The sequence below is a fragment of the Gymnoscopelus braueri genome (assembly GCF_963280865.1).
Source record: "Gymnoscopelus braueri genome assembly, chromosome: 1".
NCBI lineage: Eukaryota > Metazoa > Chordata > Actinopteri > Myctophiformes > Myctophidae > Gymnoscopelus > Gymnoscopelus braueri.
In genome coordinates, this window is record NC_137603.1 from 57,817,741 (window position 1) to 57,844,510 (window position 26,770).

The 26,770-nt window shown below is 41.1% G+C and overlaps 3 protein-coding genes across 3 annotated transcripts in view; all 3 read right to left on the minus strand.

The window, feature by feature from the left end:
- Window positions 1-392: 392 nt before the first annotated feature.
- The window catches only part of LOC308083051 (aminopeptidase N-like), a 53,199-nt gene continuing 26,821 nt past the window's right edge, over window positions 393-26,770 (minus strand). The window contains exon 20 of the mRNA XM_080425172.1: window positions 393-554. Within this exon, the coding sequence (XP_080281298.1) occupies window positions 399-554 (156 nt within the window). The 3' untranslated portion in view covers window positions 393-398. The remainder of the gene's footprint in view (window positions 555-26,770) is intronic.
- Window positions 2,407-25,488, minus strand: LOC308081813 (aminopeptidase Ey-like; the record flags this gene model as incomplete). Its single annotated transcript, XM_080423437.1, has 14 exons — window positions 2,407-2,427; window positions 2,794-2,941; window positions 3,884-3,939; window positions 9,059-9,177; window positions 10,068-10,147; window positions 11,022-11,200; window positions 12,167-12,232; window positions 12,635-12,778; window positions 14,409-14,522; window positions 16,545-16,696; window positions 17,955-18,081; window positions 18,948-19,087; window positions 21,759-21,901; window positions 24,893-25,488. 14 exons carry the CDS (start codon window positions 25,486-25,488, stop codon window positions 2,407-2,409), a joined length of 2,085 nt encoding a protein of 694 aa, XP_080279563.1.
- Window positions 6,405-7,320, minus strand: LOC308083070 (beta-1,3-galactosyltransferase 4-like; the record flags this gene model as incomplete). Its single annotated transcript, XM_080425200.1, has 1 exon — window positions 6,405-7,320. The coding sequence occupies exon 1, from the start codon at window positions 7,200-7,202 to the stop codon at window positions 6,405-6,407; it is 798 nt and encodes a 265-aa protein (XP_080281326.1). The 5' UTR covers window positions 7,203-7,320.

The window sequence follows — 26,770 nt, forward strand, 5'->3', positions numbered from 1 at the left end:
GTATTTCAGACAGTCATATTTACAGACAAGGTAGTATGTGGGTGTTTTGTATTGACCCATTAAGACCTGGAACGCACCTGTGTCATTTTAGATCTTTGACTATTCAAAAATAGCAGATCTTTGGCTATTCAAAAATAGCAGATCTTTGGCTATTTTTGAAAAATCGTGACAATTTCTGCTAATCTTTCAATATATATATTTTAAAGCGAACATTTGTAACTCAAATCTTTGCTTCTGGGGGTCCCTGGAAGGAAATATTTTGAGATGAGGGTCCGCGGCCAAATACATATCATTTTGGGGGTCCTTGACATGAACAAGTTTGAGAACCACTGAACCAAAAAACTGTCAACTGACATTTTGTAGAATCGGCCTCAGGTCTTAATGGGTTAATGAATGAGTTATGCAGCCTCGTCAGTGAACCATTTCAGGACCTGGGCTTTGTTCGTGGCTACCCAGTCAATGTTAGCCTTAGTCCTTTCTAGAGCCTCATCCAGGTCTTTGGTTGCTGAACCAAATCCACTGCGTTCTGCGTTGTCCTCTTTAAACTGAAGCAACTGCATGGCAAAAAGATGAAGGAATGAACATGACTGTAGTATAGAGGTGTACATCAGAATATCGTCGCTGTCGGGCAGAAACCTCTTATCTCCATATTTAAACCTTTTGTGTTTTTTCGTAAATGAACGCCTTACTTGATCATACTTCAGCGCATAGGCTATTTTTGCCTCTGCCACCAGGGGGGGGCAAAGAAAATATATGAACATATATGTTTTTATATATGCAACATATATGTTTATTATATAGTATATGTGACATATACGAAATTGTCCGCCTGCATATATGTCTCTATATATGTATATGTGGTATACATGTGGACATAGAAGAGACATATATTTCCTATATATCCACATATATGCACATATATGAACCTGAATATGGCATATATGAAGCATATATTCTGCATATACTTAGGTAGGGTAAGTGATATTTTTTGGTTAAAACAAAAAGTATTTTGTTAAAAGGTTAAAGCAGTATATTCTGATAGTAATCATTGCTATAGAGTGTTTGTTCAGGAGTCTCCCCGTCTCTCCAGCTCTTTAATAAACAGAAAATACATTTTCCGGTAGGTGTCAAAATCTCAGCCAATCAGGAGAAAGTACCCATTTTGAAGCTTCATTTTTATAGTGTTCCAGTTCCAATTTTGCCTGCTCATTTCTTAGTGTCATCACTTCCAATTTCACTTGTTTAATCTATATCCTGATTGAGTACTCTATCCTGATTGGATAAAATTGGAAATGAAACTGAAACTGAAACAAAAATGCATTTTCTGTTTTATAAAGAGCTGGAGAGACAAGGAGACTCCTTTTACTGAACAAACACTCTATAGCAATGAGTACTATCAGAATATAGAGCTATTTAACACTTATTTTAACCAAAGAAAATCACTTACCCTACCTTTAAAATATATTGGGAAAAAAAAAAACGTCCGGCCACCGGGGGGGCAAGTGCCCCCCATGCCGCCCCCTAAAATTCGCCTATGCTTCAGCGTCACACAATTCCAAAGCTGAAAACGCGCCACGTTTCGAGCTTACAGATCTGCTACTTTTGAATTTGAATCCTGAAAAGTAAAAGTTTTGGACATAATGAGGTTTCCACCCGACAGCAACGATGTATAGCAGCATTATAGTATGATTATTTAAAAAATGAATAATAATTGCATACTAAAAATAAATGTAATCTAAATAAATAGATATCAATTAAGTTGAAAAGTTGACTCATTAGGAAAAGAAAAAAGAAATTGCCACTTGAGAGTAAAGAGCACATGCTGTTTTGAAAAATTTATCCATGGATATATCAATTTGTATCATTACAGAAGCACCGGCACTATTTTACTATAAACTAGGCGAGGAGCACAGGTCTCCGCCAGGTCAGGTAGGTTATTGTGGGCGAGCAATGTTCGGAATTCGTCAATCAGGATGGAATATGAAAAATCTGACGGAACCATCTTAATCACTTGAGTCCAGAGATAATGTGTACCGATTTGCATGACATTTGGATAAAATGGGAAGGAGTAATATTAAAAAAAATGTTTTACATACAGTAAGTCGGCCTCCTGGTGGCACTATAAAAGGCAGATGTGAAAAATGCAGGGCAAAGGTTTTTCCTTGGCCTCTAGGGAGTGCGCATACAAAGTTTTACACAGATCGGTGCAATTATAGGTAAAACACGAATCGGCCTGTTATAGCGCCACCATGAGGCTGATTTAAAAATGTTGAATAAAATGTCTTCCTCGGCATAGTGGGAATGTGCGTGCAAAATTTCACGGAAATTGCATGCTGTGTACATGATTTGAGGCATTTTGTTCAAAACAGAGCACTCCTGCAAACTTTGGAAGCCATTTTTAGCCAATCAGGATGGAATATGAATAATCTGAAAGACACTTTTCGTTTAATGACTATAGAGACACTGTTTACCGATTTGCGTGACGTTTGGACAAAATCTGTAGGAGTACTGTCAAAAAATGTGTTTTGCAAAAAGCGGCCTCCTGGTGGCGCTATTACAGGCCCATGTAAAGAGGTTCTGAATCGACATCCAGGGAGTGTGTGTGCACAGTTTCGCTGCAATCAAGCCAACGGTGCCAGAGATTAGCTGGTCACAGAGGGACGGACGGACGGACAGAAAGACAGACAGACAGACAGACGGACGGACGGACGGACGGACGGGGTGCAAAACATACTCTCTCGCCATGCCTTTCGGCCTGGCGGAGACAATAATAGTTGAGCATTGTTTACCAACCTGCATGGGTCCGTGAACTTCACTGCGGTCAAACATCATGTAGAAGTAGCCCAGGTTAATGTGGGCCGTCTGCCAGGGCATGCATTCTGTCTCGTTGACCAGGAACTTGGTGGTTCTCAGGGCCAGCGTTATGTTCACAATATTTGCCCTGGAAAGAAGAAGATGTACTCATTCATTATGTTGAACTCTTACCTTTCAAAGGCACAATGGCAGTGGTGGAAAGTAACTACTGTACTGTAAGTACATTTACTGAAGTACTGTACTTAAGTACAATTGTGAGGTATTTTTGGGCGGTGAAACCGCCCCTATAAGTGAGATTTGGAAAAATGTACATTTTCCTGCGCTGTGATCTGGGCCCAGGAAATTTGTAGAATTATCCTGCGCTGTGATTGGCCAATCACAGTCTATTCAGGACTGTGATTGGCCAGTGTCACATGACACATGTGCATAGCCCTATATAAGCAACCAAATATTGGTTTTTTTCAAGTTATGCTTTCGTCCATCATAAAGAGTGTTTCAATAAATATATTTATCTTTTGTACATGATTGGTTGACTCCATTCAGTATTGTGATTAGCTAGCAAGACACCGCCCACTTCACACAGGGTGTGATTTTTTACTTTACTGGAGTATTTCCAATTTTCAATAATTTTACTTCTACTCCACTACATCTCACAGGCAAATATTGTACTTTTACACCGCTATAATTATTTGAAAACTTTAGTTACTAGTTACTACTACCATTTGAAAATAGCCGAGCTACAGTACAACGCATGGCTTTGAGACTTGTTGTGAGCTTGTAGATCTGCTATTTTCAAAGGATTTTTATACATTTTATACATTTGAAAACTTGTGAAATCGGACCTTCTACAATCTACATAATGAGTACTTTTACTTTTGGTACTTTAAGTATAATTTGATGCCAATACTTTTGTACTTTTACTCAAGTAAATTTTTAATACCGGACTTGTACTTGTAACAGACTATTTCTACAATAGGGTATTGATGCTTTTACTTAAGTAAAAAAAACAATAGAACTTCTTCCATCACTGCACAATGGTGACAACAGTATTATATAACCATGTTCTCACCTTGCAAGGTTAAAAGCATCGTCGATAATTTGAGCTCGGTTGATTAGTGGGATTTGCTGAAATAAAATCATAATAATAATTAGTCAAAGTCAATGTGGTTTGGCAGACTGGCAGACATTTTTAAAGTCTGTTGACACTGCAGTGTTAGTTTCGGGCCGGGACGGGACGTGTGACAGGACGTGCAATAACCCCACGTTTGCAACTACTTTCGCCTGCGCACTTCACCGGGTATGGTCTAGTTTGATTAAAAAGCCTATGACCATAAAACTATATGGTCTCTGTCAGGTGGAAACGTCCAAAACTGTTACTTTTCAGGATTAAAATACAAATTTTTTGTTTATGAAGCCTTGCCCTCTACAATATTCATTGGCTCATGGAGGCTTCACTTTTTCACATACAAGCTTCTCAACTGGGACTTTAGATGACTAGAAGTTCGGGGGCGCTACGCGGCCCTCACGTCTAGAGTTCGACACCTACGTGTCACCGCAGATGTGACTGATATGCCCATTATGTGGAGATCGGTGTGTCTGTCAGTCCTTGTCCCTTTTATAGCCATTAATGGAGATCTCTGTATTTGTCTGTCCTTGTCCCTTTTATTCACATATATGGAGATCCCGTCTGGTGTTCAACCGCCCCAAGTTCTCCCACACAACTATCCTTCTCCGTTCTCTGCACTGGCTCCCCGTAGCGGCTCGCATTCAGTTTAAAACCCTGGTGCTAGCCTATAGGGCAGTGAAAGGAACATACTCTTGGTTGCTTGTTTATGCAGGAAATGCACTTAAGACTTCTGGTGATTAGTAGTTTCGTTCCCTACCTATGTTGAATGCACTTATTGTAAGTCGCTTTGGATAAAAGCGTCTGCTAAATGACTGTAATGTAATGTAATGTAATGTCATCAGTAAATGCCATATATGGGCATGCTGATATAACTATTCATAGGGGTGGGCAATATGGCAAAAATATCATATCACATCTTCTTTTTTTTTTTGATCATGTTACAATGATATTCACTGTATTAAAGCAGTGGTTCTCAACCACAGGATGTGTCGGTCGGATGACTATATATTGTGTGATGCTTCGTAACGTGCACAGGATGCAATGCATGATGTACCCGCTCTGATACTGTGTGTTATTGTGAACAGATTTCTGTCATTCAAACTCTCTCCCTGTAATCTACCAAGTCCTTATGCCAGTTATGGTTTCATCATCAGCCAATTATCAAATTGTATAGGAGCAGGCAGCCAGTGCATGAGACAGGAACGAATGGTGATCGCGCACACCGTCTTCACTTACAGCAAAAGTAGTGTATTGCCAACTGACATTCATCAGGTATTTCTGATTAAGGGGTTAAAACTTGGTTGATGTGTGTGTGACTTGTTGAGTACCCTACCCACAACATAAATCGGCATCCATGCCTGCAGAGATGGCAGTTGCAGAGAGGCAGGTGTTGTTTGCAAGGCATGTGGTAGGTTGAAGGTTTCAATAGAAGAGCAGGGAGACAAAATATAACTGCCCCAATTGTATACGTTATATTGCATTAACATACTCTACCATACAGATTGTACAAAATTACATTTTATTCATTAAAAAAAAAGTTACACAGCGCCTCTTAAATAGATCTCGTGTCATTATTATTATTTTACAGTGTTTTACAGTACATGCTTTTAAAAATACTCAAAGTACAAGTAAAGCCAAGCCAAGCTTATCAAATCGGATCCCCTTCCAACCAACCAACTTGACAATACTGGGGTGCAGAGTATGAAAACATACATGATGAAAACAAACATGTTCTTTTTAACTAAAATAAATACCAACATAAAACTGAAAATCATTTTAATTTGAACAACAAGTCAAATACATTTTCACACCCACCCCCAAAAATATATCAGGAGGGGGGTTAAAGAACCCTCTCTTTTTAAATACAGGCACAAGGGAGCACAGGAAAGGAGGGAGCCAGCTGTAGTGCTGTTCTTCCACTAAAGGTGAATCAAGTGGAATTCAAATATTCACATACACAACATGATAAAATGCAAGTACATACAAAAGTACATTTCTTCATTTTTTGTATCAATGAATTGCTGTAATGTTTTCACAATGAATTTATAGAACCTTGTAACTCTTGTTTCAGAGAAATAACTCTGAAACCACTGCTTGCACTGATGTGCTTGCTTGTAGAACCACTACTCGGATACACCCATACAAGATGTAACAAAGAGGCGGAGGGGGAAGCCAGAAACACGGCTAGTGTGAGAGCAGCATGTGGAAAAAAGAAACAGCCAACCTAGAAGTACTCAGTACTTTACAGCCTTCCTAGAAATGTAAAAGTAAAATATTTGTCTTGGAAATGTACTCAAGTAAGTCCTTATGCCAAAATAATAAGTATCAAACTAATCTAATACTCAAGTAAAGTACAGATCCTCAGAGTCTGTACTTAAGTACAGTACTCAAGTACATTTACTCCGTTACTGTCCACCACTGCCCACATGCTTTTTTTTGTGGGGGGGGGGGGAGTTAAATATGATTAGCAGCAACGCCCGTAGGGCACGGTTGGTCCTCCAGAGAACAGCGGGCTGTTCGTGGGCAGCAGTCCAGCTGCACGGGCACACAGCCCAACGAACACATCCTCGGGGGGCAGAGGGGTGGACACGGGTGTGGCAGCGGCCGCCAGGGAGATTTTTAGGAAGGCAGAGCGAGAGAGGACATAGGCTGTGCCGCCGCAGTAATCTGGGAAGACATCGAGAGGGTACGCCCCGGAAGGGAGGTAGTGCTTGCTGTCCGGGTCACGGGTCGGAGCATCCCTAGCGTGCACCCGGCCGAGGTACAGGTCTCCTTGTTCGAAGGGGTCACGGCCCCTGTTCAGGAAGCGCAGCAGAGCGTCAGGGTTAAAAAACACATCGTCGTCCACTTTGGCCATGAAGTTGGCCTGGGGACAGAAGCGACGGGCCCAGCCCATTATGCCCAGAGTCTTGAGGGTGAGGTTGGAATAGCTGTCCAGAAAACGGCCCTGGATCAGGTCTCCGTGCTCCCGTGCCTCCTCGGTCAACAGCTCGGCCAGGCCGGGGTCGGACACCTCGCCAACCATGAACAGAGTCATGACCCGGAGACCCCTCGCCTCAACCTCCCCTCCCCAACTCTCCCGGATAGCCCCGCGGGCTCTCTGATTGGCAGGTGCAGACGCGACCATAATGAGGAGATAAGGCTCTGCACGCTGACAAACCAGAGGACTGGGCATGAGCAAGAACTCCTCCGGTCTCGTCGGAGGGACACCCTGGGGAGGAATGCTACCCGCATGTGGCTCCACCACTGTGTTCATGTACATAGCAGTGACCCATAATTCAATCCAGTCCACAAAGAGCAGCGCTAGCAAGGCAGCAACCACTATTGCAGCAACGACAAAAGGCAAAATCCCAAACCTCCGTCGCAATCGGCGCGTAAGCCCCGAAAGCACCCGTCCCAACATGACCCTCCCCTCCACAACCTCCACAATTGCCGTTGCAGGCCAGCCCACGCAAACTCACTGATTAATCTTAGTTTATTTCTTCGTCGTCTCCACAGCTGTCAAGTGTACTTCTCCAAAAGTGGCTGTGTCCACTTTTGGAGAAGCAGTGGAGACGTGTCCACTTTTGGAGAAGCATGTCGGCGTCATCTTGTTTTGGTGAAGTTATCGGTTGTGGGTGTGGGTACATAATGAAAACTTCCTCTTTGTGACCACATCCTCTTATCTTATGAGCTGGTGAAAAAAGATGTGTAATCACTGTAATCAAAACGAACAGACGGTCTCAGTTTAAAGTTAGCTCCATGTCCTAATCTTTGAAGCTGAATATTATTGTATCTTGACAAAGAGGTCACAGTTGATGGCCCTGGAACTGAGAATTTGTACCAAATAGATTTTCTTTATCACCAAAGTACTGGGGTTCACGCTGGTCCCGAGGAAGACTAAGCTGACCGCGCTTTTGCGGTGGCGGCCCCAGAGCTGTGGAACAATCTCCCCCCACATCAGATCTGTCCATCGAGATTTTTAAGTCCTTACTAAAACCTATTTTAACTCCTATCTAACGTTTCCTAACTTCTGTGTACATAGGTGTCAATGCACAATCTCGGTCTGTGTCTGTGTCTCCTAAATGCATACATGTTATGTGTTTTATATATGTTATGTGTTTTTGTTCTTTGATTTGATGTATTGCTTTGCTTTTACCTGTGCAGCACTTTGGTCAACTAAGGTTGTGTGAAAATGTGCTCTATAAATAAAGTTTTATTGATTGATTGATTGATAAGCTAGTAACTCCCATCATGATTACTGACATCTACTATGCAGATGACATTGCCTGAGTCTCGGACAAAGCAGAGAATGTAAGGGAACTACTTCTGGCAGTAGAAATGGAGTGCAGGAAGATCTGTCTCAAGCTCTATGCCAAGAAAACCAAAGTATCGGTATTTAACACAGAGGACATCATTGCGGGACAGTGCTTGAGGTAGTCGAGGACTTCAAAGGATTTGTACTTTTACTTGTACTTTAAGTATTTTTAAAAGCATGTACTTTTGAATACTTAAGTATATTTAAAAATAATTACTTTTTTACTCTTACTTGCGTAACATTTTGACTGAGCTACTTTTACTTGTAGTGGAGTAAATTTGACCAGGAGTATCTGTACTCTTACTCAAGTACTGGGGTTGAGTACTTTGTCCACCTCTGTCGAGCAGAATGAATAACTTCATAATTCAATAATTTTCCAAATTATTGTAAAAATTTTTTTTGAGAATATCTACAAGCTCACAACATGTCACAACACTACGCGTTGTGAGCTTGTAGAGCGGCTTTTTGTGCTATTTAATTACAACAAATTGGAACCACAGACTAAGGGTGGAGGGAAAGGAGCCCAGGAAAAGGATTTATTTTCATTTATTTTCCTCAAAAACGCGTCGCTTCACTGCTGCTGCGTTTCGAGCTTGCAGATCTGCTACTTTTGATGCTTTTGTGTGACGCTGTAGCATGATCAAGTAGGGCATTAATTCACCAAAAAACACAAAAAGTTAGAATATGGAGATAGGAAGTTTCTGCCCGACAGCAACGATACAAATGTGCTGTCAAAATGAACATTGCACTGCACTCTGGACAACAACAGTGAAGGACCAGGGCTGAAACAAATACTGTAAAGGTGTATTTTTTTTCTGTACCTGTGGGTTTGTTTGCAGTGTGTAAAGCAGTCGCTCCCAGTCAGATGTGTCGCCAGATGTGTCGATGTTGGCCACTATCCAGTCATTGCTGTTGCCGCGTGTCATGTTTATGTTGGTATCTGATGTGGAATAGATTTGTATTTTCAATTTTTTTTTTACTTTGACTTTTTAGTTTTAGTCATATAGTCTTTTGAATAAAATGTAGTTTTTTAGTTTTAGTCATCTGGAAATGTTTTACTTTTAGTCTTAGTCTTAGACTAAATATTGTAAGATTTTAGTCAACTAAATCTACAGTTGACTACAGATTTATTTCGGCAGGCCTTGATGGCGTCGAAATGCCTGATTTGTATATCGGTTACCGAAAATAGCCGATTTACAAGATCTAGATCGGCTAGATTGGAGCATGACACCCAAGCGCAGCCAAGCATAAAACCACTTGTCTTAGTTCTACTGGATCTCTTCTCCACTATAGTCCTCGCTAACATTTCCGTCTAGTTTTTGTTGGTTGACGAAATTGTCAATATATAGTCATTATCATCATAGCTTAGTTTTTATTTCGTTTTTATTTAGTTTTAATTTGTGACAAAAGATAGTCTGAGAACATTTTTCGTCATGGTTTTAGTCGACGGAATCAACACTGCTGTAGAGAAAGCGCAGGTTCCTATGTAGATGACATCACCCACATTGTAAGCACTGAGGCCATTTTCTGTGCATGAGTTTAGATTAAATATTAGATAAGGGAGATGGTTGCATGCACATCCACTTCAGTGTCAGACGCTGGCCTAGCGGTTAAGGCGCATACCATATAGGCTCTAATGCAGCCTAACAGAGAGTCGCAGGCTCTATTCCCGGGCCCGACGACCTTTGCTACGTGTAACTCCCTGTCTCTCTCTACTGTGTACTATCAATAAAGGCAGAAAAGCTTAAAAAAATATCAAAACGTTGAAGAAGTGGAACCTATTACCAGCGTGCAGATATTATTGTTCCATTTACGTGAATTAAGTCTTACCTTCTTTCTTATCGAGCCAATAGGTCTGCTTTTGCACTGCACCACTCTTTATCCATTGAATGGGTACAATCCACTCATAACTAGGGACAGGACAGCACATACAGTACATGATGTACATTAATACATGAGCATATGCATACATAGATAAGCAGTTATCTAACAGTTGTGCATATAGTTTATGGAACATTATACAGGTATAACGTTTTAAAATTCTGAAACTTTTTCCTAAACTAAAACTCAGACTGAGTTATAATCCAGTACAATTAAACAATCACGCGCGCACACACACACACACACACACACACACACACACACACACACACACACACACACACACACACACACACACACACACACACACACACATTATACATTATACATTATAACATTGGTTCTCAAGGGGTCCTTGGGGGGTACCGGGGGGTCCCCAGCAAAATGAGTTGATAGCGTCACAATCATTTTAACCACTTTAACCATATTTTATACTTTGGCTATTAGCAGATCACTTCGTGCCGCTCTATGAACTTGTAGATCTGCTATTTTTGGGCGGTGAAACCGCCCCTATATGTGAGGTTTGGATTTTGCATCCCCCCAACCCTGCGCTGTGATTGGCCACCAGTGTACCCCCCTAACCCTGCACCGTGATTGGCCAATCACAGTCTATTCAGGACTGTGATTGGCTAGTGAAACATGACACATGTGCATAGCCCTATAAATAGGACTATGCACTTAAAGAAAACACATTTATGGTTTTTTTTAAGTTAGGGGTGTACAATGGTTGGTCCACAATATTACTTTTCTTTAAGTGAACTTCCATCACTGTGATGACCACTGTGACCACACCGCCCACTTCACACTGGGTGTGATTTTTTTTAAATCATTGAATCAATCAATCTTTGAATATATATAGTATTTAAAGCGAATATTTTAACAAGATCAAACACTGATTCCTACTCGAACGGAGAGGGTCTGTCCACTGGAGAGTCTGGGTCCAACAGGAAGTGTTTCTGGGTGATATGTCCTGTCCGGGTGTCGATGGTCACAACCGGAAATCCCATCTGGAGAATCCAGCGGTTCATGATGTCCTCCACAGAGTAGGGCAACCCCAGGCTGGGAGAGGCACCGTCTACTGCCTGGTAGTACATTCACAGTACAACATAGAAAATAGAATTAGAATTCACTCTTCAACAGACCAAGGACCAGATGGGGGGTATTATATCTCCACACTGGCCTTGCAACGCCTCGGGATCCCCCATACCAGGAGGAAGTTGCTAATGTTGCCTTGGACAGTCTGGAGCTCTCTGTTGGAATTGTTACCCCCGTGACCCGGTTCTGGATAAGCGGTTGAAGATGGATGGATGGATGGACTCTTCAACATCTTCTGGGTCCTACTTATTCAAAATGCTTCCACTTAAATACATATTTAGGGCTGTTACGATTATGACATTTTACTTGCCGATTAATTGTCACACAAATAATTGCGATTAATGAGTTAATTGTGTGGCTTTTAGGCTTTGTAAACAAATAAATTGAACGGGCCAGATATGACAAAAAACTTAAATACACAAAGAAATGACTGACAATGACCAATAAAGATGCCAATAATCAAAATAAATATTGTATATTATCGGCAAAATACACCATATTTTATATGTTATACTTGGAAATAGCCGATCTACAAGCTCAGTGAGCTTGTAGATCTGCTATTTCCAAAAAAAAATTAAAAATGTAAAAAATGTATGAACTTTTCTCAACATAGAAACAATTATGATGATAAATAATTGCCATTATGTCAAATATTGCGATAGACGATTATGTAGTCATTGTGACAGGCCTGTACATATTCCACACACATTTTACTGTTACAGTACATCAAAAACATACGGTTATACCTTCCTATTAAACCTAACAAAACCAATGGCCTGTTTGCAGAAATCAAATCCTTGATGTTCCAGTGTTATGTTCAGTTTAATGAAACAAAACAAGAAACCTTTCAGTCCATCACGTCTAACACAGCCAATGAACATTAATGACATTGAAAAAAACACCACAAACACATAATTGATTATTTTATTTATTTTGTTATGAAAAGGGCTTACCATTTGTAGATGCTCCCAGAGGTCTGTATAGACTGTGTTGCTGTAGCTGAACATGTCTAAGTAAGTCTGCGGAGAGATGGACAATGTCAATATGGAAAAAGCTGTGAGAGTTTAGAAAATGTGTTACTTTATTTCAAGCTCTTGTTTTGGACAAAATACATATAATGCAGCACAATATTAAAGCATGCTATAGTGTCACTATAAAACAGTATTTTGAACTTATTTAGAGATCTTTCAATTGTAAAGAAACACTCATACTCACTGTAATGGACCTTCAGAACGGAATGTTCCAGTGCCTTTCTCAGAGGCTTTCGTGAAGTTAACCACGTCAGACTCTTGTGTAGGCTATATCTGTATGTGCAAGTGTGTATGAGTAGGCTATGAAAAAAGAGAGGAAGAGAGTTTATCTGTGACAGTGTGACAAAAATGTGTGTGTGTGTGTGTGTGTGTGTGTGTGTGTGTGTGTACCTTGTTGAAGGTGATGGTGTCGAACAGTTCAATGATTTGTTCAGGTCTCTGGATGTCCTCCTCTTTAGAGGACAGAGGATGAGAGGAAGCCACGGCATCCATCATCATCGCACCATGCACCTCGTACTCAACTACCAGAGATTTCTGGGGGGACAACACAGCAAGAGTTGCTGTTCATGCCTTATAACAATAATTTTGGGCCCCACTCCTTGGGCCTTTTTTTTGTCACTGTTTATTTGCACATACGTGAAATTTGTCCTCTGCAAGTAGGGGTTAAGTGTCTTGTTCAGAGAGACACATCGATCGACACATTGCTGGCCTTGGCATCGAACCTGGGACAACCAGAGGCTTAGGATCACCAGGGCAGGCGGGCTCACTAATCACTCAGTTATGGCTACCCCTTAGTGCTGATCCATAGCATTATGAGTTATCCTATGCTACGCGACTGTACAGTACGTGGGTTTTCCCCATTTGAACGGGTGCACTATGTCTACGCCTCAGTCAAAATAAACTACTCGCAGAAACAAAGACGGATTGGGTGTTTGAAAGCCTGTTCTCCGCATGGGAAAACACTCAGGCCTCCACTTGTGCATAATTAAATAACCCACCGGACGGAGACATTTTGTATTTACTCCAGTGCGCCACCTACAGATCTGGTCAATAGAAAAATACCATTGACCAGATCTGTAGGTGGCGCTCTGGAGTAAATATAATATTTCTGCGTGCGGTGGATTTTACACAAAAGGTGGGGGTCTAAAAGTCCTCCCACCGTGGAGAGTAGGCTTTCAACAACCTACAAACGTCTTTGTTTCTGCTAGTAGTGAACGTATATTGTTTTTATTGTCTCCGCCAGGCCGAAAGGCATGGCGGAGACAATAAAAACAATATACGTTTTGCCCCCTGTGTGTCCGTCCGTGTTTGTGTATGTGTGTCCGTGTGTCCGTCCGTCATTCTGTCTGTGTACAGCTAATCTCTGGCACCGTTGACTTGATCGCAGCGAAACTGTGCACACACACTCCCTGGATGCCAATTCAGAACCTCTGCCCCACATTTTTCACATGGGCCTTTTATAGCGCCACCAGGAGAAGGCCGATTTGTGCAAAACTCATTTTTTGACAGTACTCCTACAGATTTTGTCCAAGAATCCCACAAATCGGTACAAAGTATCTCTATAGTCATTAAACGAAACAAGTCTTTCAGATTTTTCATATTCCATCCTGATTGGCTAAAATTGGCTTCCAAAGTTTGCAGGAGTACTCCGTTTTGAACAAAATGCCTCAAATCATGAACACGGCATGCAATTTCCGTGAAATTTTGCACACACATTCCCATTAGGCCGAGGAAGAAATACCACTTGATTTATTTCAACATAGCCTCATGGTGGCGCTATAACAGGCCTATTTGTGTTTTTACCTATAACTGCACCGATCTGTGTAAAACTTTGTATGCACAGTGTGCATACAAAGTTTCTCCAGAGGCCATGGAAAAACCTTTGCGCTGCATTTTTCACATTTGCCTTTTATAGCGCCACCAGGAGGCCGACTTGTGGAAAACATTTTTTTTTATATTATATTAATATATTATTATTATCCAAATTTCACGCAAATCGGTACACATGATCTCTATAGTCATGTGATTAAGACGGATCAGTTTGATTTTTCATATTCCATCCTGATTGGCTAAGATTGACGCCCCACTGACGCCTGACAGCAGAAAAGTTCCATTTTGGGTATGTAAGGTAATATTTATGAGACTTAGAAACAGCAGGACTTACAAGACCCCATGTTGGTTCAGCAGAATCGGCTCCCAGATATGAGAAATAGGTGGCAAAGCCCTCGTTCAGCCATATGTCATTCCACCATCTCACTGTCACTAGATTCCCAAACCACTGAGGACAAAACATGGTTAGATTAGAACAAATGTACCATAATGACAATGGTTTTTTTTACTCCTTTTGTTCCTTTCTTACTCTCTAAGTTGGACTCAGTGTTCCCATGTCCACTTATTTTTCAGTAAAGTTGCTTGTAAGTAGTTGCAGGTTGTGTCACATTGCAACACGCTGTGAGCTTTTAGATCGGCTATTTTCAAATAGCCGATGTACAGTATAGGGCATAGCAGTGGCGGCCATTTTGTGGTGCCACCGATATAAACCCCATTAATGGGAGCACGGTGGCGCAGTCGGTAGCACTGTTGCCTCACAGCTAGAAGGTCCTGGGTTCGATTCCCGCCGGGGACGCTGTGGGCGCTGGGAGCGTGTTCTCTCCTCAGCGTCATCAGTGCCACCCTAGGTGGGATTGGTGAAAGGGCCTTTCTGTGTGGAGTGTGCATGTTCTCCCCATGTCCCCTAGGGCAGTGTTTATCAACCCTGGCAAACGTCCCAATTTTGGGCCGGGGCTACTGCTGAGGTGTGCCGCGCCGTTTGAAGAAGGTTTGAAAAAATATAATACCATTTTTTTTTTTTTTTTTTTTTTTACAATAATAATAATCAGGCATGCAAACAGCCCCGAGGTGAAAAGGGTGACAACATGCTACAAGTTTGCATGTCTGAATAATGCAAAAACAGAAATATTTGTTTGCATTTGCTTTTTTTCTCCCCCATATATTTTCATAATAAAAAAAGTGCGTATCGAAGTTGTGTGCCCAATATCGTATCGTTTCGTGAAATTAGTGTATCGGCACACCCCTAGTGTGTGTGTATATATATATATACCGTATATATATATATATATAATTATAATTATATATATATATATATACCGTATCTAGGTGTGCCCTGGGATCTTTTGGCTATGCCAGGTGTGCCTTGGCACAAAAAAGGTTGATAAACACTGCCCTAGGGTAGGTACCCTCACAAAAAACATGCAGTAATCCTCGTCTCTATACTGCCTCCCCCTGGTCAGCCGGGGCGCCTGATGGAGGGGAAAGGAACTGGTTGGAATAACGTGTTCCTTCCACGAATTACGTCCTACCGGGGAAACTCCTCCCTGTCAGGTGATATGAAGCGGCCTGCTCACTCCTCATGCATTGAAGGAAGCATGAGCAGTTATGGCCTTTCCCTAGGCTGGCAGAGGGAGAGTAGCGCCCAGAGGGAGCGTTAACAACAATTTGGTACCACCCACCCATAAAACAAACATGGGCAAATTCTCCTTCTACAGCACTGCCACCCAGGATTGGAATAGTCTAACTCCATCCCTCAAAAAATGCAGTTCGCTGGGCTCATTTAAAAGAGCCTTAAAAAATCACCTTTCAGGAGGCCAAAAGAGGAGGTAGTACCATTTTCCCGTTAGACAGCAGACCCCCCCCCCCCCCCTGTTCTTGTACATATTTTTTTCCCCCTTTTTTTTTTTTTTTGGTACATATAGTGTTATTTTTTTTGATGTTTTTTTGTAATGATATTTGAACTGTGGTGCCACTATATATGCCTATGAATTGAATACCAAGGCCCTCATTGGAAACAAGTCCGCAAGGACTTTTATGAACGGACCTGTTAGACAAAGTATTTTAAATGTATAACTGTGCTGTTTTACATTTTTTTGCCTAATAAAATATTCAATAAAAAAAAAGGATTACAGTGTAGGCAATTGGCACTGGGTGAAAAAAATTGGTTACAAAAATCGTGGGATATCTTTTTTTTCCCCCATAGAGATTTCAAAAAAATATTTATATACATTATTTTAAGCCTGGAACCAAGCCATCCAGGCTCCTGGTGAATCATCACCATAAAACATTTGAATTATATTACTATATTCATAAATACACTTTTTTGCTGTTTTCAAATATGTTTTAAACTACAGGTTTAACGTGCTCATGTGGCCTATAACAGTCGCTTCTTTTGGGATTGTTTTCCTTGACATGGTTGCTTATTTCTCTCACAATACCCACCACATTTTCAAAGGAGCATATTCTGTACCATGTGGGCCAGCTCATGAGAGATGACTGAAGCCACCGCCTCCCTGTCCAGGTTAGAGGACATGGGGTTGTAGAGGAGGGCTGTCTCTCTGTAGGTGATCAGACCCCAGTTCTCCATCGCCCCAGCACTGAAGTCAGGCAGAGCGATCTGGTCTGAAACATGGAGAAAAACATGAATGAGTAGAGCTCAGTGCTCCGGCCTCCTCAGCATCGCCTTTTAAAGCACTAGCTACTTCAGGACTTTGACATGTATTTTGTCCTTTTCTGCTATAATTGTATTGTGTGTGAAGCACATTGTGACATTTCTTCTGAAAAGCAATAAAGAAAGTTATCTTTCTTTATTGTTAGGAAACTATTAAAGGTAGTGTAAGTGATTTGCAAAGTTTCAAATAATTGCAAAATGGGTCTATGTTCTGATAGTGCTCGTTACTATAGAGTGTCCTGTCCATATAAAGAGTCTCCATGTCTCTCCAGCTCTTTATAAAACAGAAAATGTATTTTGTAGTTTTTTTTTTTTTTTTTGTAGTTTCATTTCCAATTTTATCCAACCAGGACAGAGAACTCAATCAGGATACAGATTAAACAAGTGAAATTGGAAGTGATGACACTAAGAAATGAGCATGCAAAATTGGAACTGAAAACTATACAAATTAAGCTTAAAAATGGGTACTTTCTCCTGATTGGCTGAGATTTTGACACCTACCGAAAAATGTATTTTCTGTTTATTAAAGAGCTGGAGAGACAGGGAGACTCCTGTTACTGAACAAACACTCTATAGCAATGATTACGATCAGAATATAGTATTTTAACCTTTAAAAAAAATACTTTTTGTTTTAACCAAAAAATATCACTTACCCTACCTTTAAGAGGTTGCGAACACTCTGCGTATTTTGAAACGTACAGTAGACCATGTTCTCAGTGGTCATCAATATGTCCGTACATGGACAAATGTGTCCGTGGCAAAGACTTGGTCTCGTCCGTGGTGTTCTTATTTTGATCATAAGACCCAATAACGAATTGTCAGTCTCCAGGTTTTCGTCAGAATATGTATATGACACTGATTTACTACGTCACTATGGCATATTAGGAGTCCACTAGGACACAAGTGGTTCTTAAATGTTTTAGTTGCCAGGACGGGTCCATTTGGTTCCATTTGTACACTCTCAGAGTAACAGACCTTTTATGGTCATTCATGGCTAGCTCTTTATGCGTTTCTGGTAATATTATTGTCCACTCATTTTGAATGTCTGTGGCCAAAATGTCCAACACAAGCCAGCATGACGATGACCCCTGCATGTTCTGTTGATGTTAAGTGTTACAGTTGGTATTTTGATTCATAAGTCTCTCAATGCTTCACTCCGATCATTTTGCAATGTGAGACTAGCAGTACTTAGAAAACGAGAGTTCTTACCTGATTTTGTCAAGGGATAAGTGGAGTTGTAGTAGCCTTCAAAGAAAGACAGTATGGGGCCTGTCTTATTCAGCGCGTAGTCTCCTTGACCCTCTAGTATGGCCTTCTTCCGAGCCCATATCCTAATCTGAATACACAACCATGAAGCTGTATATCACCAAATGTAACAACCTTTTAACAGATCTTTCAAAGACATTATATAATGTAAATATTGTAGCAACACGTTAAGAGTAATATAGTGAGAAATCTGATTCTTCAAATAGTTTGTGTAAAGTCTTCAACTACAACTGCGTTATTCACCAAGGTTATACACTCATCTGTATAATACCCAGTAGCTGGCGGCATTGAGTTTTGAACAAAATACTGAAGGGGCATTTAACTAGCAGCAGTAGCTGGTATAGAACCAGTTAAATAGCTGTGGTTTAATTAAGCAATGTTAAACGACACCAGTGATGCGGTCAGGAACGAGGCAGAGCCGAGTTCCGCAAGCTTCACTGAAGTGCCAATAATCTTGATAAAGCACACCCTCGAGTGTAATATTGCGATTATACAACAGTTACCATCTAAATCTGTTTACTCAGCCACGCCAGACAACATTTCTCACACTGGACACATAGAGAAACCAAACTTAACTGTTATTAGCTAAACAACTTAAGAGGACTAAAATAGGACTAAAACTAAATTATGTGTTGTTCAAAAGACTAAATCAGAATTTGCTCTCAAAATTAAGACTGGCTACTACGGCTGCAAACCTCCAATGCTAACCGCTAACCTAGCCACATAAGCCGGCTCTGCTCTGCGAGACTCCGTCTGATCAGCCCAGCTGATTTCTATATTTTGATTAGGTGTGCTAGTCATGCTCGTTTGAAGGCACAGGTCGAGAGCCTACTTCAACCAATCAGATTGCTTCATCGGAACTACCTGTTGTATAATAGAGAACTAGCATTAGGAACAGAGCTGAGAAATACTACTGCACGATGTTTGTAAGTTTACCAGAACAGCATCTCCTGGTGGAGAGCTGATGTGTCCAAAATCACAAACGACGAAGGCCAGCAGGTAGGTGGACATGACCTCGGTGGGCTCAAAACTGGTCTGAAGTAAACTCTGACCCTCCATAGTAACGTTGACCGTCACTGTATGGAAATAAGGACACAATGTCAGAGAAATAGAGTAGAGAAGTTATTACAGAAGGTCTCAAACTACTGTAGTAACTAATTAAAGATAGCCAATGGGGCACTGATGACCTAGAGGTTAAGGCGCATACCCCATTATATATTACCATATGTATACTATATTATTATATACTCTAATGCAGCCTAACAATGAGATGCTGGTTTGATTCCCAAGCCTGACAACCTTTGCTGCATGTCGCTCAATGTCCCTATTGTCCTGTTTACTGTCATTCTTCACTGTACTATCCAATAAAGGTTGAAAAGCCCAAAAAGTATATTTAAAAGAAGAAAGAAAGAAAAATCAAATAAAGATAGCCTCAATAACCTCAATCATATACAATTGTGACTTTCACCTTCAGGACAACAGAACTGTTTACATTTGTATGTCTATTATCTTATATTTCAGGTGTTAAAGGTAGGGTAAGTGATATTTTTGGGTTAAAACAAAAAGTATTTTGTTAAAAGGTTAAAATACTATATTCTGATTGTAATCATTCCTATAGAGTGTTTTTTCAGTAACAGATGTCTCTCCAGCTCAGAAAATATTTTTTTCGGTAGGTGTCAAAATCTCAGCCAATCAGGAGAAAGTACCCATTTTTAAGCTTAATTTGTATAGTGTTCCAGTTCCAATTTTGCATGCTCATTTCTTAGTGTCATCACTTCCAATTTCACTTGTTTAATCTGTATCCTGATTGAGTTCTCTGTCCTGGTTGGATAAAATTGGAAATGAAACTGAAACTGAAACGAAAATGCATTTTCTGTTTAATAAAGAGGTGGAGAGACAAGGAGACTCCTAATACTGAACAAACACTCTATAGCAATGAGTACTATCAGAATATAGAGCTATTTAACAATTATTTTAACCAACGCAAATCACTTACCCTACCTTTAAATTGATTGTTTGATTGATGTACTTTATTTAGTAAGACATGAGAACAACAGTACATGGAAGTACAAATTCACAATACAAGGTCTACTAAACTGGAAGACTCATTAAGCACTGAGCTTGTTTAAGATGCGATCCCCATGCACACAGATCATGATGAAAAGGTTGTTTAAGGTTGTTTTATACTAAGCAAGCGAGTAAGGTAGTTAAAATACTATCAAGTGAGTACAAGGGTCTGAACAGACAGTAGGGCTTGCACTCTTAGAATGATTATATAACAGTTTCAGTACCAAAATAAGGACAATAGTGGACATGTGCCAGAACAAGTCAAATAGATAGAGAGGGTTTGGTGTCAGAATGCCACACTTTTGTTGATGTCTTCTTTTCCCATTTAACAGTGAAACTCTTACGCTGACAAACATTAATGCAAAATATTACATTCGCTTTTAGTCAACGTTCTCATCAACTTACAATGATTGAGCAAGAAGCAGTGACTTCATGTTAATTTAACCACAATATAGTAAACTTGACCTTTCACTCTGTACTTGGTTTGCTTTTTTTCCCCTCTACACCAAATATCTTTGCTGAAAATAGCCGATCTACAAGCTCACAACGCCTCGTAGCGCAAGGTGTTGTGAGCTTGTAGATCTGCAATTTTTCACAGGAGTGTCAGGAGGGTCAGGTCTCTCCACCTGACCCTCCTATTCCTTATCATCAGATGTTTGCAATGCTGGAAAATATGGAATGAAAGCTTATTCTAGGCCTAGGGATACTCTGAAGTAAAAACAGAGGAATACCAGAATAAGCTGTTTGGTGAATATCTAAATGTTTTTCAATCTATTCATGAGATAACTCACGAATAGATTGAAACCAATATTTTATTCATAGAATGTAAATACAAGCATGAATATATTTTATCTTGGCGTTCAGAGCCCCCTGGTGGTGCTGGGGTGGCGGTGGGAGCAAACAGGTGCATCTCAACAGACCAGGTAAGGGACACTGACAGCAGTAGGAAGAGCAGAGACTGAGCTGTGTTTAAATAACCCAGTAATAAAGCAATAGCCAGCACTCCGAAGTCCTTCCTACTGGTACTTTTCATATGGACGGACAAACACAGCATACAAAGACGCGTTTCTGCGTCAAGCCTTCCTCAGCGTGTATCAAAGCGTGTTTAAATAACCCGCCAAATTGGTCGGCTGATTGCCACGTCAGCGTCTTGGCTCCACAGTGTTATAGAGTGTAATAACATATCCGTATACACCCACATAGTAATGCGCATGTGTGAAACCTCTAGAGCAGGGGTCTTCGACGTTTATGAGACCAAGGACCCCCAAGGACCCCTTAGCTGAGATAGAGATGAAGCAGGGACCCCCCCCCCACATATTGTATACAACTGTGTTGCAGATTAAACTTTTCATTGATAGTTGGATTCATGCTAATGTGTATTTTCAGATAGTTAACCTTTTAAATCCTCAATATTTAGTCAACTTGTCGTTGGCTCTGTACTTAGTCTGCTCTTTTTCCCTCTACAGCAACTCTCCGGAAATAGCCGATCTACAAGCTCACAACGCCTCACAGCACGAGGCGGTGTGAGCTTGTAGATCTGAAGATTTGGCGGATCCCCTGTAGTAACTCTGAGGACCCCTAGGGGTCCTCCCGGAACCCCTGTTGAAGACCCCTGAGGGATCTGCCTGAACTAGCTCACATATGCATCATTTTAACTGAGGATTCAAAATGCTAACTTACTGATGTCATTGGCGTTGCCTAGCGCTACAGTTTCATGGGGGTGGATCAGAGTCACGTGGAAGACAGCTTTCATAGCGGGCTCATCAAAGCAGGGAAAGGCTTTCCTGGCGTCTGTGGGCTGCATCTGAGTGGCGGCCAATACTCTGCAATAAAGAATAATGTATATAGTACACAACAAAATCATGTGTTCATTTAACTGTGAAAGTGTTTCTGAATTACATTGACACGCGATTTTACTCTAATTATGTTCAGAATTTTATTTCTGGTTCATCGCATAATGTAGCATAGAAAAGAAATTGAGAGGCCGGAGAGAGAAAGAGAGACATTATTTTATACTTCAGCTATTCAAAAATAGCAGATATGCAAGCTCATAGCGTGTTACTTCGTGCTTGAGATGGGGGTAAAAAGTTCGCTTGAAAAATATATACCGTATATACATTCAAAGATTTGCACACATTTCCACAATTTAAAAAAAATAGCAGATCTACAAGCGCACAACGCTGCACGAAAGCTTACAAATCTGCTATTTTCTAGTGATTAGTGTCACGTGATATCTGCCCCTACAGCCTACAGCAGGCCACAATGCAGACAACAGTAGAAGACACCATACAAATACAAAAATAAGAAATATTTTCACAATTATCACAGTTTCAGAAAAATAATAAAATAACATACCACAAAATTCAACCAATCTCTGGGACAGCTACAAATGGTATCCCACGAACACTAATCTCTCAAGAACAGATTCCGAGCTGCGCTACTGCATCTGTCGGGAGGGCGATTCAGAAGGTGTGAACGTTGGCCTACAAGTGGGCCGGCCTTAGATCAGGGAGCAAGCCTCGCTTTACCCAATCAAATGTAGTCGGCAGGGATTTACATCTGTGAGTTCGCTTTCTAATGTGTTCACTGGAAACAATCACTGGAAATCTATCAAATACTTCAAACAAATGTGCTGAAGAGGTTTCACATGTTCAATATTGTGTAATTGAGCAACTGTTGTAAGTACACTAGCAAAAAGCTTGTCTATAACCTTCATGTTCCATGGGAGAAATGTTGTTAGTGTTCCGTAGGAGAAATACTGAATCCGCCCTCACATTGCAGAATCCCGCACAACATCTGTGGTCCGCACCTGGGACCATAGTCTGAATCCGCCATAAAACATGTGACAGGATACAATGACTCAACAAGGACTGACTAGGGAACAAGACAGATACACATGAGGGGTGATTACAAATCAGATACAGCTGGGGCAAGCAGAAACATAGAACCAAGAATACTAGACTAGGGAACAAAATACATAGAAATACAAGACACTACAATCAATGACAAAGTCTGACTGTGACACATTCTGCATTTACTTTTGGTAGCCTACTTTGAGTATGTTTTGATGCCAATACTTTTATACTTTTACTCAAGTGACATTTTGAACACCTGACTTTTACTTGTAACAGAGTATTTCTACATTGTGATATTGATACTTTTACTCAAGTACAATATCTGAGTACTTTTTCCACCACCGGATGTGGCTTTGCATTGATGATACCGGGTAGCATGAACACTTAACTCTAGTTTCAAGTTTTCTTTGAAAGCTCTGTTTTCACCATCAACATTCCTCTTTAGACTTTTGGATGAAAATGTTCACATCATGCTCTCATGGGAAAGTATTTCACATGCCTTAAACCACTGACCCAAACAGCTGTTTTGGTCGCGGACCAATTTTTATGGATCGCAAACTCAAAATGCCCTTTTTTTGTTTTCCACAAAAAAATATATATGTATATTTCAAAAGATTCAAAAAAACGTTTCAACAAAAAAGTCACAACGTTTCATCAATCAAGAAACAATTCCAAAATTTTTCAAAAAACAGTTCAGAAATAAAAACTAAAAATCAAATAATTTCCATAAAAAATAAAAAAAAGTTTAAGAAGTTGTTAAAATAGCAGATCTATAAGCTTGCAACGCAGTGCGAAGCAACGCTTTGTGAGCTTGTAGATCTGCTATTTTCATTATTTTGGATCCCAGGCAGGCTTTGAAAGAAAACTTCAAAGCTGAGAAGCTTGTAAAATCTGTTCGAAAAGAAGGAAGGAATAGCCTACTATAACTGTCTGTCTCCAGATAAAATGTTATTTTTTTTAACTTTTCAATGAACTACAGGTATATGTCCTCCTAGGTGCCAGAATCAAGGACGTGGTCTGGTCTGCACTGATTAAACAAGCATTTATGTCTGCATCTGTAAGGTTTGATTACACACCTCTATCAGTACGCAGTTAAACCTGGCAAATCTTTAGTTTATTAACTTTTAGAGAAATATAGTTATTATTGTATGAATAGGATAAGTGTGTAGCAAGTTCCCGTCCTTCAATTGGCCATAATTATATGGGTTAGAAAAGGTTACTTGCTGTCCTTGCACTACACCTTAACAGTCAGTTTAGCTGAGCATGTTGCAGAGAGAGAGAGAGAGAGAGAGAGCGAGAGAGAGAGAGAGAGAGAGAGAGAGAGAGAGCGAGAGAGAGAGAGAGAGAGAGAGAGAGAGAGAGAGAGATTCATTCAGTCTAATTCTTATTTTGATGTTTTGTTTTAAACCCACATAAAACTTTGATTCACTGGCAAAAATGTTATTGTGTATGCCACTACAGACTAACTACTATTACTACCAAGACTACCATACAATGATACTACTATTACTACTGTTCTGCTGCTACCACTACAATTACTAAGAGAACTCAGTTTAGCTGAGCATTTTGTAAGTTGTTATTGTTCTCAAGACAGAGAGGGGGAGAGAGAGAGAGAGAGAGCATGCATGATTTATTTTCAGTTAATGGGATTCCACATAACTTCATTCAGTCAGACTACTATGACTATATACTACAACTACTGCTGCTGCTGCTACAACTACCGTATATTGTAAGCTATAAATCACCTGAAACTAAACCAAACTTAAAACTAAGCTAAACAGCAAAATCTGACAGAGATTTGCTTAAAACAATATTAAGAAAATAAATGCCCTAAATACACTTCCCCAAACGGACTAAACCAGACTTTTGTGTGATTGAATAGGGCATTAATTTACAAAAACTGTTAAAATATGGAGATAAGAGGTTTCTGCCCGACAGAGACGATATAGTACTACTTACTTCTTAGTTCCATCCTCCATGTACTCGCTCCTATAGAATCCCGCCAGGTCGTCGGCCAGCTCTCCGATAAACTCTGTGAACAACCGATAGGACTTCCCCACCTCCAGTTTACTTGTCAGCTGGACCACCAGGTACTGAGTGGGGACCTCCAGCCAGGTCCTGCTGATGCCCGGCGCCGTGGCTCCGTCCAGTCCCGTCAGCTCGGCCAGATGCGTCGTCCCGCCCAGCTGTGTGAGGTTGAGCTTGTTGGAGTGGATGAGGATGAGGTCGGTCTCTCTCAGGCAGGTGAAGAGCACCGCGGAGTGGCCGCCGAAGACGTACATGCCCTTGTCGTCGGGCACCAGGCGAGGCCACAGGGTCACGTCGTAGGAGACCGGCGACAGGGCGGTCGGAAGGCGGTACAGCTCCCAGGGTTCCTTGGGGCCGGAGGGGGTGGTGGAGGGAGGTGCGGCGGTGGAGGTGGGTTTCACGTTCTCGTTCTTGGACTTCTCCTGAGAGTAGACCACAGAGAGCGCGATGATGATGATGACGGCCGCCACGGCGGCGACGGCGGCGACCAATGCCACCACCTTGCTGACGTAGAAGCCTTTACTCATAGACATGATGATGGTCTGTTGGAGATTTTCTCCAACCAAATGACAACAATACAAAGCTTAGCTTCTCAGGGAAGGGAGAGGAGGAGGAATCCACTGCATAGTTATGGACACTGATTTACATCCGGATCCAGATAACAAATAAGGTCCTCCCCCTGGGTTGTGACGACGGGCAGAAAGTTCAAAAACAGATGTTGTGGTATAGTATAAGAAAATCAATGTGATAAGAGCAATGACCTATCTGTGTGAACTTTATACCCCTTGAATGGCTCATCTTAAAACAAAACTCTTTAACAGTTATTGTAGTATTTCACCCATTCTGTGTTCCCGGTCCTCAGTCTTCTTCAGTGGGTCAGATTCTTCTAGAGATTTACCCTGCTGCCATTAGCTCCATAGACATTTGGTTGTAACTCATCTGTCTTTTATTTCCCTTCCTAGAAAGCTGTATCATGTGTGTGACTCTCTCTCACTCATGCACGCACGCACGCACACACACACACACACACACTCTCCCTGCCATTCTTCAGTGTGGATTCTGAAACAGAAATACATAGATATACATAGATATTTGTTTAATGCAGTGTGAAATGCAGTGTGAAACTACATTAAACACTGTTCTTTTTTTTTTGCCATATTCAGGTACAGTACACCTGGGACAGGTGCGTAGGAGGAGGCAGCCAATACATGAATGAAGACTAATGGTCAATATAAAATCATACAATAACATACAACAAGGAACATAGATAAAAAACAGTCCAAACAAACATGTTAGACAGGGCATTTGGGACAGTATCTAGTGCTGCTCTTCACAGGGTTACTTATACAGACAATGATCTATTCATTAAGTTCCAAAGAACAGCTTGAAAGCATTGACTCTGGCAGCCACAAACATTTCACTCGCACTGAGAGACAGGAAAAAAAGGTAGATCCCGCACATTGTCTTCACTTACAGCAACAACAAAAAAAGAAATGTATTGCGAGTACAACGTTTCTGTCCGCCACCGTGCCCTCGAAGAGGCCGGCGGGTGACACTTTTCGGTTCAGGATCTCCCTTTTCTCTTGTTCAGAGGTTTCAGAGAGGTTGAGCCACCTATCTCTCTCCTGGACAACATGCGTAGCCATGGCGCGCCCCGCGGCTTGGATTGCGGTTTCAATAAGCACCAGGATTCCATTGAAGATTTGGGGGATCTCAGCCATTGTCTCCCGGGTCGGAGTGTCCCCTGCCGCCCTGTAGAGCTCCGTGGCGGAGCCCAGCAGGAGGGTTGTATAGGCTGTTTTGGTCAAG